The sequence below is a fragment of the Mixophyes fleayi genome, chromosome 2, assembly GCF_038048845.1.
Source record: "Mixophyes fleayi isolate aMixFle1 chromosome 2, aMixFle1.hap1, whole genome shotgun sequence".
In the NCBI taxonomy this organism is placed as follows: Eukaryota; Metazoa; Chordata; class Amphibia; order Anura; family Limnodynastidae; genus Mixophyes; species Mixophyes fleayi.
The window spans coordinates 72,567,844-72,584,794 of record NC_134403.1 but is presented as its reverse complement, the minus strand read 5'-3'; the positions used below and the strand labels follow the sequence as shown (position 1 = coordinate 72,584,794).

The 16,951-nt window shown below is 36.8% G+C and overlaps 1 protein-coding gene across 1 annotated transcript in view; it reads left to right on the top strand.

Annotated features, from left to right (window-relative positions):
* The first annotated feature begins 3,365 nt into the window (after positions 1 to 3,365).
* Positions 3,366 to 16,951, top strand: part of LOC142141120 (twist-related protein 2-like) — a 47,809-nt gene continuing 34,223 nt past the window's right edge. Inside the window, exon 1 of the mRNA XM_075199258.1 lies at positions 3,366 to 4,173. Within this exon, the coding sequence (XP_075055359.1) occupies positions 3,646 to 4,134 (489 nt within the window). The 5' untranslated portion in view covers positions 3,366 to 3,645 and the 3' untranslated portion in view covers positions 4,135 to 4,173. The remainder of the gene's footprint in view (positions 4,174 to 16,951) is intronic.

Below are 16,951 nucleotides of genomic sequence, written 5' to 3'. Positions count from 1 at the left end.
AATGTTCAGCAGCGATGGGGCTAAAACACATGGCAGACCACAGGACATCAAAGATAATGTGCTGGTCATGACACATCTGTGTCTTATTTAGTAGAAATATGGTGCTAATTGTTCACATATGGCAGAGCTGAACCCTGTTCAGAGCAGTTTGTTCCATTAACCCTTTCACAGCTTGAGGCTATATATCCTAGTTTTACCCCTTCACTGCCAGTCTGTCTCCTTGTTCTAACCGGAATCATAGTTGTCTTTCACTTTGAAGTAAAACACAAAGGTTTGAACCCCATATACATACATGCCCAACGTATTAAAATAATTATCTGGGACACCTTGTTGCTGAGTGTAATCATGATCATGAGCGTAATCATGTAATCACATAAAGGACTACAAGTGTACTACAATCCCTCTCAATATTATTTTTACCGACATTAAGTATTTGAAATACTCCTTCAATAATTATTAACCCAGAAAATAAGAATAGTGCAAGTTGCAATATACAGAAAAAGAGGAGATTTAGTCTTCACTTGGTCAGGGAAAAATAGGGACAATAGCGGGGACAATTTTTTAAAGCCTGGGACTGTTGCAGGAAAGTAGGGTCATTTGGCAATTATGCTATATTATGTCAGCTGGCCTCTCCCATTTCATAATGTAGATTCAGGCACCTCTTTAGGACAGAGTGAAATTAATAAAATGCATCGTGCTCTGTCAGACCGAGGTTATGGTCTGACAACGAACTGGTTAAATGAAGACAGCCGTAGCCTGTTCTTAATAATGTGACCGGTCAGCAGGTCTGGACTAAATGCAAATTAGACCTTGTACATCTGTAAGGTGAGTACTGATTACACTGATCTGACCCTTCTATCTGGTAGATAAGACACCTATGGACCTCTTCAGCCTTTATCCTGTACACAAGTTTGTTTCTTTGCATCGAGATACCTATTCTGTCACCAATATCAGGATAACTGACAGATCACATCTTACACAATAACGGACATCTTTTAATTGACAGAGTTGCTAGGCAACGATAATCTTTTGTATAATTAACAATACTAAACCTAAACGAGAAGTTACACGACCGTTGTTGATTTACACTAAATTATTAATAACAATATTAACCACCAAAGCCTCCCCTATATTTTCCCCTAAGTGTTCATACCACCTGAAATTAAACATGACAGCTATTTTTTTAGTTTCGTTTTTATTTTCTACATATAAATTAAATTCTGCTAATGATGTCATTTATTGCGCATTGCAAACAATTATTGAAATCTCTTAATAAGAAAAATACTTGTGATGTTTGTTGCTTTTCTATGATGCTCCTTCATATTTTGATCAGTCTGTTGCTTTTTTATTTACAGGTGGCACTGTTGCTATCGCTACCAAGAAAAATAATCCATCTATGACTTAAAGCTCTCTACAAATAGCAATGTGTAGCTGTGAAGAGGATCCAAATAATGGAAGAGTACCCGAATATTTAGCACTGATGTTTCTCTCAAAAAGAAAAGTTACAACATGTGAAAAAATGTCATACGCATTTAGTCACATTTGTTGTTGGTGTTTTGTGTGCCCCCAGTTTGGCAGTGGACCAAGATGCCTCCAAAATGCCCTTATTAAAGGGAAAAATTGTGTGGACGTAGTCTAAATATAATCATAACCGTATGAACATTTCTAATTAAAAATACAGCAATGTGTATTTATATTTTTGGTAACACAACATTTTAAAAACTGTTATTTTGACCATAACCCTCCTTTAAATATACCTTTGATTTAACAAATTAAATATTTTTATTTATAGCATTGGAATTGAATTGCTTCATGGGGATATAAAATGTTAAAAATATATGTTAGGTAAGTATCGTATTGGGTGCTGATTGTAGTTTACATCTTACAGATGACTATTGACTACCAGTGCAAATCAAGTGTAATTGTGAGAGGTCAACAGCTGCTCACTTCTGAATTTCATAGTGATAATACGTGATAATTAATGCTGCTTAATTGTCTGCACCTTCTTTAAGATACTACACACCTGCTTATACTGTGGAACTCCATACAGAACTGTGTGTGCAGCTGTCAGTTGTATTTCATGGTGTATTAGTTGGAATACAAGTTACTGTGCATTAAGGTGTCTGGTCCTATATTCTTTTCAATGACACTTTTCTGTGATAGATAGAATGCAGAAATAAATCTCTTTTTCAGGTTAAGCTCCAGCGTCTGGCTTTTGCACTTGTCATTCCGTAGACACAGGAAGGACGACATCGTTTGTACCCGCACTGGAATATCTGCTCAGGCAGAACAATCCCGGAATGCAGGGACTGTAGGCGTTCAATTCTAATGTTCTGTACGTCAATCATGATGTAGGCTTCATGATCTGCACCACAAAACATTAAACGTATATACATTTATATGGAGATTTGTATATGTATCTAATCTACGTTGATTTGCAAATCCTGTTCTTTGAGCAGCAGAAACTGCCAAGCGCACAAATAAAGTGTTATTGTTATTTTTTGCCATTGCCTGTTTTTGTTGGAACATTAACAACATTATGTTTGCTATCCTGTTTAGACAAGATGATTCATCTTGATTTTTTTAGATGGTTCTGCGTCTTTGTGTGTGTGTGTATATATATATATATCTGTAGATTTTGGAATTGGCAGAAGCATCACAGCGTCTCCATTCCCAAGATATATCCGAGCAGTCCAATGTTACATCAAACCGTTACTGGCAGTTTGCTCTGATTAGGGGATTTGGGGACACAAACGTGTACTAGTCCGGGAAGCAAAGAGTCATCCTCTCTTCATCTGGTTAGGATTTGCACTGGTAGACTCTGTCAAAACTGTGTATATTTACTAAGCTCCTCTCTTACAGTAAACTGTCACCACAAGGCAATGCCTCTCTATAAGGTAGCCCTCTGCCTAGCAGCAGCAGTTGTTGATAGAGAAATTATGAATTCTGAATGGACTGTCTACTGCAACATATATGTGTAAATGATGAAGTGTCCCAAAGATTTAAAGGGTGGCAATGATTCCCTGGTAAAGGCCCCCTGTACCCCCTCAGTGGCGCCTAAGGGGTCTGATGCCGCCTCTTTGTTACTCCTTTCTTGATGGGCAGTCTGCTTCAGCCTTCCGTTCACTGTGCATCTGTGCCTGCGGGGCTTAAATCTGGAAACCATAATGTCCAGCAACGTTTATACTACCTTTCCATGATGGATTGGTTTTGACTGAAGGAAAGGCGAGAGGGAGGGAGGAAAAGGGGCTATTTGGAATCAAGGAGGAAGAGAGAATTTATGGATCCCTCCTCCCCACTTCATCGGCTTGGGCGATCCAATCAGAAGAAGCACCAGGCCAATTTCTTGTGAAATCCCTCCTTAACATCCAAAAAATGAGGAGTGAAAGAAAAGAGGAAAGGATAGGAGCACTATTCGGGAAGCCTGCGAAGTCCAGGAGCAGACACTCTGTGTGAGCTGCTGGGAGATACCACTGACTACCAGTTGTGCTGGCATTGCCACCTAGTTTGTTTTACCATACTGAATACAGACTCTTGCCTCTACCACTTTAAAAGGTCCTGGCAACAATAAGACAGCATCCCCTTGCTGGCTGCTGGGGGAGGATCACAAGTAGGGTTCAGGCAGCAGGAACCACCTCATACAAGATGAAAGAAGAAGGAGCATGCCCCGACTCCCCTGAAGGCAGCATGGTAACCAGTGAGGAAGAGGCTGAGAGCCAACAGAATAAAGCTATACGTAAGCGCACAGTGCTGGTGGGCAAAGGTGGTGAGGGGAGGGTGCCCCTATCCCCGACATGCAAGCGCAGCAAAAGGAGTCCCCAAATAGAAACATTTGAGGATGTACACACTCAGAGAATAATTGCCAACGTGAGAGAGCGGCAGCGCACACAATCCCTAAATGACGCTTTTGCAGAGCTGAGAAAGATCATTCCTACATTGCCATCTGATAAACTAAGCAAGATACAGACCTTGAAGCTGGCTTCACGCTATATTGATTTCCTGTACCAGGTCTTGCAAAGTGATGAGCTGGACCACAAGATTGCCAGCTGTAACTACCTTGCCCATGAAAGACTCAGCTATGCCTTCTCTGTGTGGAGAATGGAAGGTGCCTGGTCCATGTCCACATCCCACTGAGCCAACAGACGATGCCCCTCTTGCCCGCTGTTTATGAAGGTATGTGGAGAGCGACAGTGACTGGCAAAGCCTTTCATATCTTGTATGTGGAGTCTGCATTAGTTACACATCCCTCACAATATCCCCAGACTGAACAAGTCAGGTTAATCTGCATGTTTAAGTTGATTGTTGGGAAACCAGCTTGGATCTGCTACTGTCTATTTTACAGTTAATTCTTATCTATACCAGCCCAGCACGCTGTACTGAGAAATAATAGACCATGTAAATTATATGTACACATGTACATGGGGCACCTCATGTAGCAGAATACCATCCTGCCTTCCAGACATGTATTCTAACTTCTCATTCTCTCAAAATGTCCTTTAAATTACTTTTTACATCCTGTCAGCACAAACCTGTATGGGAATAAAACATATATACTTTGAGCCAGCTACTGTCCACACTCATTACACGTTTATTGTAAATAAAGCTTTAGTCAGTGCTATAGTACCTCACTAACATACACCTTCAGCCGTGCCGGACTCAGAGGCACGTGTCACTTACATCCCTGACATACACACTTGCTAGTAGACAGAAAGGGATGTCATACACTCCTGTTGTGAATTAGACAGCAAAGCCTGGCTGACCTAGGCCACATTATCACTTTTCACGGTTAATTATGTTTCCCGTGCAGAAACTAGGAAGAAGCATTTCCTTCATTACATTACGCAGACTAATTTAATTGTGCAGCCGGAAAGGTTTTCATCACACTTTGCTGTAGACAAGGGGCCCAGCACGGAGTTTGTTATGATGTCTACTTTACAAGGTGGACACTGTGGCACAGTGGTCAGCATTGCTGCCTCACAGTACTGCGGCCATGGGCTTGATTCTAACCAAGGTCTCTAATTATGTGCTCCATAAACACACTGGTAGTTTAGGGGGCTTCTGACTACATGAATCCTAGCGTGTGTATTTGTGTGGCAGAGAATATAGATTGTGAATGATTAGATAGTATCTCTGTAAGGTGCTGAGAGGTTAAGGTATAATAATATTATAGACCTGTGAGGGAATATGGCACATGGAAATTGTACTGGATTTACGTCAGATGCTTCATTGGGCAGTATAATAATATACATAATATGTTTCTGTAAGAAGCCCTAAGAAATCCAGAGGCCTGCCCAGGAGTCTTTATCTTTATTTATTATAACAAACTCATTTTATATTCTAAATATGAAATAATATACAAAATGTATCCAGTATGCCAGGTGCCCTCTCTGGCCTAAGATCTAATAGAAATTCATAATGTAATGTAAATGGACCTCAAATCTCCCGGCAATTATACCCAACTCCTGTGTATGTATCCTATGTCAGTGTATGGATGGCGGAGCACCTTCAGGTGTTCCAATCATTGTCTGACATCCACCTATAAGCTCTCAAGTCTCCCAGGCTCTGACCACTCAGCAATTGTGTCAGTTTCTTAAATTATTAAAATATTATTCATTAGTTTATTTTCCTCTAATGACTTCTGGACACTAAATGAGTACATCAAATATGTTGTACTCTAAAACCACTATATAAGAGACATTTTTATTTACTACGCCAATCTAAATGTCACAAAAACAGTGAACACTTTACAAAGTGCTGCAAGTTCTGTAAGAAAGCTGGATCTGAAGTGTTGCAATGCATTTCACTGTTACAGAACTGTATATATATATATATATATATATATATATATATATATATATATATATATATATATAGATAGATATATATAGATAGATATAGATATATAGATAGATATAGATAGATAGATATTAAACAGACTCTCAACATCACCAACATCAGCTGCAGCGCACATCTGTGTGGTTCCGTGTGATGTTTATGTCTTACACATTGTCTGTTTAACAATGATTATTTATCTTGTGTTTACAAGCCTAGTGTGAGTGCTGCACTAAAACTGAGACCTTTTAGCTGTGGCATTTAAGTTTTACAACAATAATTAAAGCTGTTCATTTTGTATATTTTGCAGTACATGACTTGCTTTCGTATTTGATTGCCTTTGAATGCCCTAACATAGACACGCTTTTAAGCAGTCCATCACAGTGTAACACTGTGTTGCATGACAAAGTTATCCCACTTTGTTGTGAAGTATATGAACAATCTTTTTAGAGGACGCTTAGCCTAGCTGAACTTGCATTACTTCATGTGTTGCAGTAACCAGTTCAGTATCCTATTATATATACTCAGTAAGTAATAAAGTGTTTATATTCCCTGAAGTCATATCACACGCCGTTTCAAATCAGAGGCAATGGAGTTCAAGCCAGTATGTACTAGGACAACACAGACAAGGATGGTCATTACCTAGTACTCTGCCCATTAATAACATGCTATAGGAATGATTCTGCTGATGTGTTAGAGACACCGTATTAGTACAAATAAAGATTCAACAATCAAAATGCATAAGTAATTAGAAAGACTTAACAGACAACTAAATTCAAATAAAATAAAAACAGTAAAAGTACTAGGAATAAACCATATATCAATGAATAAATAGTGTTTTAATACCACTAGAGCATCCACAACACCATAATATATTTAATATACAAACATAAATGCTGCCACATTATAATGATACTGATAACACCTAAATGATTCCCTTTAAATGATAAAAAGAAAGGCATTTTGTATGTGACTTTTACAGTTTAATTTCTATGTATGTCAGTGTCAAAGCTTATGTTACTGCTGTTAGATGTAATTAAGGTGATATATTATTTTGAGCTCACCATGGGGAAGGAGTTTTATTAGACACATCCATTTACACAGACAAATGTCAAAATCATGTTTGTTTAATTAACACTTGACCTCTCTGCTCCTGTTGGGACCTTTAGCAAATCGAGGAGCAATGAGCTACAGGCTGATTTTTTTATTTCAGGAAGCGAAGGAAATAGAGCTCTCGGCCATACGAAGTAGTTCCTCTGTTACCTACTGTGACATTATATTCACGCCGTGGAGTTATAAAATAGTGGTGAAGCATAAAGCAGTGATACACAGTGTAAAAGTTATGCATCCAGCTAAATGTGTTTTATATGTAACCAAGTGTGTTTCTATAGGCAGTAAGTTGCAGGGACTTTACAGTTACTTTCATCTTCTACACTGATAAACCTTTTTATTTAATAACACACATTTTTCAATTATAATGGTTTTTATTTTCAGAACAATTATACACATAATATATGTTTGCAACAAAATAATGTAATACTGGGTCGTTTTGCATAATAAAAGAGCTACAGGAAGGAGCATTACAATTTGCATATGTAACGTATTGTAAGCCTGAAAAATAGTATAACATTCTAAAGATGGTCCCCAAACATTCCAAACATGAAATAGTGTACTGCTATCTTAGCTCATCGTACAACTGTCACATGCCCAGATCTCCTCTAGAAATGATGGGAAAATGAAACGAGTATTTTTTTAACAATATTTAATCAATAATAAACTATTAAAGGACAGTACTACTGTGCTGACATATAGCATGATACCCTATATAGTGTACGCTGTATTAATGTACTGCTACAAAATGATATATTGGTAGCCACTGAGTACAGAATGGGTTAAGAAAAAAGGGAGTATATTTGCTGACAAAATGCGTTACTATAGACATGAAACGACTAGATAGATAATTTATGCCGTCTAACAGTTGTTTTCTATTTCTAAAGGAATACAATACATACTGCTTATCCAGTCAGAATTTTGCAGAACACGCAACAGGTTCCAAAATGACTGACTTTAGCGCTCGCTTACAAGTTCTGGCAACGGACAGTAGAAGCCTAGCCATGACATAAAGCTTGTTATGAGGATTAGTGTTCATCGTTCTGTTGATTTACACAGAGGAATACTATCTCTTCATGGGAATGTTCCTTCCCTGTATAGATCGGTTTCGATTTTCTCGCACTGATCATTTGAAATTCTGTCAGCGTAGGGAAACACTGGCGTTGTTGTCGTTAAAGTTTTTGAAACACCCCTTGAATGACTCATGCAGTCTATAATGTTATTTATTCCTAATAAATGCTTAAGTTGTTTGTGTTTTCTCCAAGGCTAGCATTAGTTAGGGTATGTAGTATCATTCCCACATGTTGAATATATACAACTGTAGATTGTATTTTTAAGTTTTGATTATATTGCAGTGAGTATACCGTCAAACATCACTTTGGTGTACGTCAACAAGATCTGTCCTTTGCGGATGTAGTCACATGCAGGCTTGATAGGGTTAAAACGTGTCTTATGGAGGCAAAGGAGCTCATGGTGATATTCATACGGTTTCTGATATCAGTCGTTCAAATTTATCGCGCAGGTCAACGTTGTTGTATTAACGTAATGGTTTATCAATCATATTTGACCATAGAAAAAAATAAGGCATGTTAGAAAGATAATATTGTCTTTCCAGCTTTACTCATTAACTTCTTTTATGTGAAAAGTTTTGACATAAAACAAAATCACTATATATATTATTTATATGTTTTCAAGGGCAAACAAATATAATGCGCTTTTTAGTGTTTAATAAGATACACTGTAGATTGAATATTGTACATTCATTTGAAAACATTTTACTTATTCTGTTTTTTAGTAAGTATATTTTGTATTGATTAAATTGTCAGACTTTATAGAATTTATGAAGTCAGCTTATAAGTACAGTGACAATGATGTAAAACATCTCTCTTACCGGTGTGCCAATGTTTTTTTTATCCTATGTCAGCCTGTTTGTCTAAGGGTAAGTTTGATCTAAGGGTAATTTACAGGTGTTTCCTGTTATTATATACAAGACATCGTATCTTATGGAGGTGCAGCAAAATATGTACTCAAATATTCAGAACTGGCTGTAATGCACAATGCTGAAAACTAGAAATTGTCAGTAACTGGGATATATTTTGGGCTGTATAAATTTAAATATATATATATATATATATATATATATATATATATATATATATATATGTGTGTATGTACATATGTGTATGTATGAATGTATGTATATATATATATATATATATATATATATATATATATATTTAGCTCATGGAGTTTGAACTCTCTGTGTAACTACAAATCGTAGCTCGTTTGTTATCCCAGCTTTGTGTAATCATGTTCAAAAACATATGTTATAAGCAGTGGACTACGTTAATAGAGAGAATCTCTGCAGGACACAGTTGAATCTTTTACAAGAGTAGCTGTGAGCTTGTGTCTTGTATAAATTCACCACATGAAGATATACAAAACAAACTAACCTTAACCCCTATAAGTGTCAAAACAAGAGAGAATAGCCTCTGAAATTCTAAAGAAAAGACACGTCAGAAATCCCTCACGTTCGGCGGCCGAACCTTTTACTGTACGTTGATTAAATGTGAAAAGTTAATTTTCCTACTACAGCTGTTGCTCCTGGTGTTGATTGGACATTTGCTAAAGGTGAAATTCATTGTCAAAAATTAAGGAACATAAACCACCAGGAATATGGAGGCGATAGAGCGTTCTCAGTTTAATGGTTTAGTTTTTCATTCCCATTGGTTTAACTTACTGTAGATAAATTGTATGCCAACTTGTTACATCACTACAGAATAAAGCAACTCACAAAAATGAACCGATTGGTACGTAACAATTCAATTCTGCATCCTCAGATTCAGAGTTAGTGGTGTCACTTACACAAAACCAAACAGCTTAACTAGATTATTTAAATTAAATTACATATCATACTTCTGCTGCTTGTTCTACAGTGCCCACAATTATACAACTGAAATGTATAGCAGTAACTAGAATACACTGAGAGCATTGTTTGTCTCTTTAATTAACTAATTAAAATATTACATTAGCAGTAGTGGGGGGGGGGGGGGGGAAGTTCCTTTAGCAGTTTCATTATACTATAAGGAGATTCTCTAAAATACACCAACAATACTATCCTTCTATCAGAAAATGACTATTTCATTACAGTTTCTGCATTTTTATTAATAGGCCAGAATAATAGAATTATGCGGTTTATATGTATGGGTAAGGTGTGACAAGTAAATAAACACTTTGAACACTTTAAAGGAGGTATTGAGTCCAAATCAAATGAAATTATCATCGGTGTTTAGTTCTAACAAAATACTTTTGTAGACACAATACAACAATAACTGCTCATCTAGAAAAAGATAAAAATAAAATAAAACACCAATATAATGGTTGCAGGGATAGACTAAAAAATAGGCAAGCAGCAAAGTGGTCATTGAGACTACAGCCCATTAGTTTTACATGGATTTCATCATCTAATAATCAGTGTTCAGCAATGTAGTGGGCTGAAGATAGAATTAACTAGTACAAAGATACATGTTGTGCATTTAATGGAAGCATCTAAGGAAACAAAGGGTACAGCATGCTATAGAAATGGTTATAATTTAGTAACACAAGTTGCTGCTTAAATAAGACATATTTTTATGAACATTCTATGCAAAAGTTACATTTCATTTCCAGTGTTATCATGCTGGTATGCTGGAAGCATCTGGTATGGATCCCCAGCACTGTACTTTAGTGCAACTCTTTTCCGTTTGTACACAAGAAAACACTTCTGTATGTCTACAGGAAACCAAAACACTTGCTAACCTTCCAGTCACTATCTGTTCAGTAAGTAAGCTGTAGCTACAGTAAAGCTGGGTACACACTACAGAATTTTCCGATCAATGTGTTATCTATGTGTATCTATAACGATTTTACTAGTGACTGAAAAAGGAAAAACTTGATCAGCATGCAGATTCATATGTACACACTATACATGTTTTAGAAGATTTGTCCTCAGATCTGTGCTCCTCAATTGTCATAACCGTCTGCTGAAAAGATCATGACTCTGTAAACTGTATAGAGATCCTGATGGTGAGTGCATACACACTGCAGGATTGGAAGAATGTCATTCCATAGCTGACCGAGTTTTATAGCTCTGCTGAACAATCAAAGCAAACGATGGTCGGTGCTTTAGAACGATAGTTCTAACTGTACATACTAATGCAGTATTGGGCTGAACGGTCGTTTATCAGGTGTTTGGCCCGATAATTGGCCGAAAACACTGTAGCATGTACCCAGCCTAAGGCTGGGTAGTTACTGTTGTGATAGTCAGTTGTCAAAACAGGGCTATATATATATATATATATATATATATATATATATATATATATAATATGCACACAAGGACACGTACAGGTGTATAGAAAGAAAGTGCATAGACAGCGTATAAAAAGTTGTATAGAAGTACACTTTTCCTTGCATTTTGTGACTTGGGGTAGACTTTTATATATACATTATTTACTCACTATAGTTGCAAATATCAAGAAGTATTTAAACACCTTATAACAGGATGGTATAGTGCATAGCATTGCTGTCTTGCAGCACTATGACCTTGGGTTCACTTTTGACACAAAAGCTGTCAAAAGTGTTTGTATGTCATCCCCATCTTTTGGTTTCTTATAGGTGCTGGTTGGTTATTTGGCTTCAGACCACTTAATGGCCAGGTGGTTTCACCCCATAATGACCAGACCAAATTCCACTATTTGGAAATCATCGGTTTAAATTAAAATACCTCTTTTATTACTTAGACTACCTAAATGAGTTTTAAATGACCTTTCTTTGGGACAAATAGAGCTTTCTTTTGGTAATCATTACCCAGAGGAAAGCACGCAAACAATAGGAAATATTGGATACCAAATATGTACACATCTTGCTCCTCATCAATTATTTATATAGCGCCACTAATTCCACAGCACTGTACAGAGAACTCACTAACATCAGTCCCTGCCCCATTGGAGCTTACAGTCTAAATTCCCTAAAATACACACACACACAGACTGAAAGACTAAGGTCAAATTAATACCAGCCAATTAAACTACTAGTATGTTTTGGAGTGTGGGAGGAAACCGGAGCACCTGGAGTACATACAAACTCCACACAGATAAGGCCATGGTCGGGAATCACTGTCTTACATAGTTATTTAAAACTCCTGTTTTAGTTTTAAACATCCAGCTTCATAGCTTTACATGATAAGTTACATCTCAACAGATAAACATATTTAGGGTAGGTAGATACAGATGTGGCAGGGAGGAATATTTTGTGATATTTACCTACTATTGTGTAAGTAAATAACACCCATACAAAATACAATGTCACACAGGATGCTCAATTTTGTTGTACTGAGAAAGAAGTTCAGGGCAGGGAATTTGTTTTTACTTTTCATCTTTATATTTTTATACATTTTATTATTATTTTTGCACTGGGGGGGCATAGAGGTGCAGGAGGAACTTATATGATGTATGTCTCCCTTGTCCCTCAGCAATGTCATGTTACTTCTACTAGTGACCTAATACTAGTTGAATTGTACTGTTAGCCAGTAGAGACATTGGGTCTGATGTTAAGTTAGGAGCAAAGCAAAATAGAGGAGTAAATTTGTTTCTGGCCAAACCATGTTACAATGCAAGGGGTGCACACAAGGCTGCTTTTTCACGTAGCACACAAATACGTCATAGCTTTATTTTTACACTGCAATTTAAAATTCATCTAGGACATGACTGTCCCAACTATAAATACTTTCCTACATTTTAAATTTACCTCCCCCTCTAATGCAACATCATTTTGCCAAGGTGCAAATTTGCTCCTTTTTTTTTACTTTGCTTCTAACTCAGCATCAGGCCCATAGATGGTGTCCCTAATATGGCAGAAGTCCCGGTTTCTGCAATATCCCAGCAATTGAATGGAAAATGATCATGTGATCGGGAAGCAGATCTAATTGTTCCCTGCCACAGGATCGGGAAGCAGATCTAATTGTCCCTGGTCACAGAGGTCAGTGACAGCCTGGTTCCAGTGGCAGCCTGCTCAGGCATGCTGTATGGCTGGCATTTTGGCAGGAAATGTATCTTTATTTATTTTATCTGTTAATATTTATTTATATAGCATTTATTTATACTCAGCATCGCTTTACAATAACATAAACACTGTCAGGCAAAAGCGTTTCTAGACAGGACATATATGAAGTGTGCAATCTGGAAGCGCTTAATTGTCCCTGCTGTGTATATTTGCTGTCTGTGGTAGGGGAATCAGATTGCCCCACTGGGGCAGTGCATGAATAAAAGGTTCTGGTTGTAGAGCTCTGCGGAACATTGCTATATAAATAAAGGATTTCCTTAATAATAATAATAATAATAATAATAATAATAATAATAATAATAATATGCAGGGTAAATATCCAGATATATTTAGGAGAAAAAACAGTGGAGGAATTAATTCATACAGAACAATTCATAAAACCCAAAGAGGGACAGTTTGGAAAGAAACAAGGATATAAGGATTTGGGTCCAACAGACACAATGGGCTAGATTTACTAAACTGTGGGTTTGAAAGAGTGGAGGTGTTGCCTATAGCAACCAATCAGATTCTAGTTATCATTTATTTAGTACATTCGGCAAAATGATAGCTAGAATCTGATTGGTTGCTTTAGGCAACATCTCCACTTTTTCAAACCCGCAGTTTAGTAAATATACCCCAATGTCTTTCCAAAATTGGAATAGATGTGAGGAAAGATGATATATTTCTGATCATAGATGATCAATAATTGCTTATAATAATAATAAGCTTATAAAGCACAGTAATACAAATGATATAACTAAGCTAAAGGTCCACCCATAGTGTCTCTAACTTTCCATTGCAACAAGTTGGGTTTTACTGGTCCACGCTTTACATTGTAGTTTAAGATGTAGTAGGTCAGTCTATAGATGTGAAATGACAATGTCATTTATTTTGTAAAACATTAAAACTATAGAAATGTGAGTCTGACTCCAGTAGATGGCAGGAACAACTCCCTGGGAGAACCTTCTCCATCTGCTGTACTTACTTCACGTTCTAAACATAGGAGAAATCACAGTGGCATCGATCATACAACAATTTGTCACCTGAATTACTACATTAATAAGGGGAGCCAGAGGAATATGTGTTTAAAGACATTTACCTGTAAACTCAAGTTGAGATTTGGATGAATCGACCATGTGGTAACAAAGCTGATGAAAGGGCAGCCAAGGACGACCATTATCTATTATCCCTAATTACGGCCAGGGAGCCTCAAACATTAAACTTGTGTAGGGTACATGTTAAACGTTAAACCCTATAAGTAATTAAAAAAAGAAAATATATTATACACATGCCTCTTCTACAAATAAGACTGAGAAATTGAAAATTGAAAAATGTTTAATAAATAGGCATATTTTCATATAAGCCAGTTTTCACAAACAGCAAGAATGGAATAATGAATATATTGATAGATATACGCATGTCAATCAAAGTTCATCTGTTAATTTATGGAATGACAGTGAAACATAATGTTCTATTAACACTTTATTTCCTTGCTTCGAAAGTTGTCATTATGATGACATTTTTATAGGATGTAAGTTGACTGATTATTTTTTCAACCTTTGAATGTTATTTTTATTGAGTATGTGCGAATGCTACGAATGATAGACAATGCGTTTAACATACGTGGTTATACAGTGTTCTTTGATATTATCTTAGGCATCTGGAAAGCATGTTGCAAAAACCGGTCATCTCCTAACTTGGCCTATATTCTGAAAATTCTTAAGGAGGACCCAGGTGCCACTCCACGCCAGATGTTTACAGTTTCAGAGCTTTTATGTGATATAAACCCGGCTTTCCTTTTAACTTGCACATTTTACTTACTCTCTCTGTGTTTAATAGCCTTCTGAACATTTAAGTCTTACATGCTTTCTGGTGCCTTTGAAGCAGTTTGAGGTAAGCATATAAGGAGGAACCCTCAGGCTGAAAGGATGTGGCCTTCAAATCATTTATTGACTAAGGTAATCTAAAGTGCACAAGAACCCAAAGCACAATTTGTGGAACAAAACGCGTTGTGCACACTGAGCATACTAAATAAAACAAAGGCAGAATATTGTACAATTTCAGAGGACACATGGAACAGAAACATATCAGAGGCAAGGATACTTTTACAGAGACAAGTGTTTAGTGAAGCGTTAATACTATAAATACTAATAACGATTGTATTTATAGATGTGTCAGGAAATTGTGGAACTAAGGATAGTTTGAATAAAGATGAACTTTGTTAATACAACTTTTTTTCTACCATATTACAAGCCGATGCAAGAACATTGCAGGGAACCTTTTGAAACCTATGATGGCAGATAACAGGGTATCTGTTATTGTAACTGACTAGATAAAAAAGTACACACAGCTTATTAAATATTTTAAAACAGTCTAAGGCTAGGTACACACTGGAGGTTTTCAGCTGATTACCGGGCCAATCACCCAATAAACGACTGCTCGGCCACATATCGCGCTAGTGTGTACAATCACACTATGAACGACAATCGTTCCAAAGTGCCGATTGACGTTTCATTTGGTTGGTCGTACTGTTTAATAATCTTGTTCCAATCACCTTCCGATCATGTAGTGTGTATGCACTCATGATCATGATCTCCATAGAGTTTACAGAGTTATGGTCTTTTCAGCCGATGCCGGCAATGAACATGTCCTGGTGACTTAAATGTAGAGAGATCTGTAGGTGGAATAGTTTGTTTGTTCGTTCTGAGACTGAAAATTTTCTTTCAAAGTCGAAATTTGTAAGGACATGTGGATAGCTATAACAAGGCGGTTTTTTATCAATGTGACAGGAATGAATGAATGAATGAGTGATTATTATTATTATTATTATTATTATTATTATTAATAATTGTCATTCTCTAAACTAGGGGACCAGATAAAGAGCACAGATCTGAAGGTATATCATGTCTAGTGTGTACACATAAATCGCCTGACCAGATGGACCTCCAGTCCCTAGTAACATCATCATCATCATCATCATCATCACCATTTATTTATATAGCGCCACTGATTCCGCAGCGCTGGACAGAGAACTCACTCACATCAGTCCCTGCCCCATTGGAGCTTACAGTCTAAATTCCCTAATATAGACACACACACTCTCACACACACAGACAGAGAGGGAGACAGACAGACAGGGAGAGACTTGGGTCAATTTTGATAGTAGTCAATTAACCTACTAGTATGTTTTTTGGAGTGTGGGAGGAAACCGGAGCACCCGGAGGAAACCCACGCAAACACAGGGAGAACATACAAACTCCACACAGATAAGGCCATCGTTGTAGATAACACGTGCTTGGAAAATTCTTCAGTGTGTACCTAGCCTTAGGCTACCTGGGGAAATTAATGGCCCACCTCTGTCCTTGTGGAAAATTAAATTTAACAACTACAGAGAAAACAGATAACAACATAAAATCAACCTATTTGTATTAATTTAATTATTCATATAATCATTTAATTTTTATCTCAGGACAACAGCACATTTGCAGATATTGCTATCAAATAGGTCAACAGAGATCTTTTTGCTGCTAGAACATAACTGGTGTAACTGGTGTAAAGGTGAGCGCTGAAAAGATGCTGTAATCCAAACCAACCATTTGCCTTTCTTATTCTTAACCGCAGCCAGCAACAGAAGTTAGGGAGACTCCAACATTAAACTGGTTAAGATACATGTTAAAAAATAAACCCTGTCACTAATTAAAAAAAGAAAACATATTATATACGTGACACTTCTCCAAATAAGACTGAAAATGAAAAGTGCCTTTTAAACACATTGCCCCCTTAAACGTTTAAGGAAAGAGCATATTTACATGGTAACTAGGGAGCAGCAAGAATGGAATTTTAGAATCTTCAATCATAATTCAGGTGTGTTTGTTTTCATTCTAAATTATTGTACTAAAATACAATTGGAATATAATTAATTGGTATA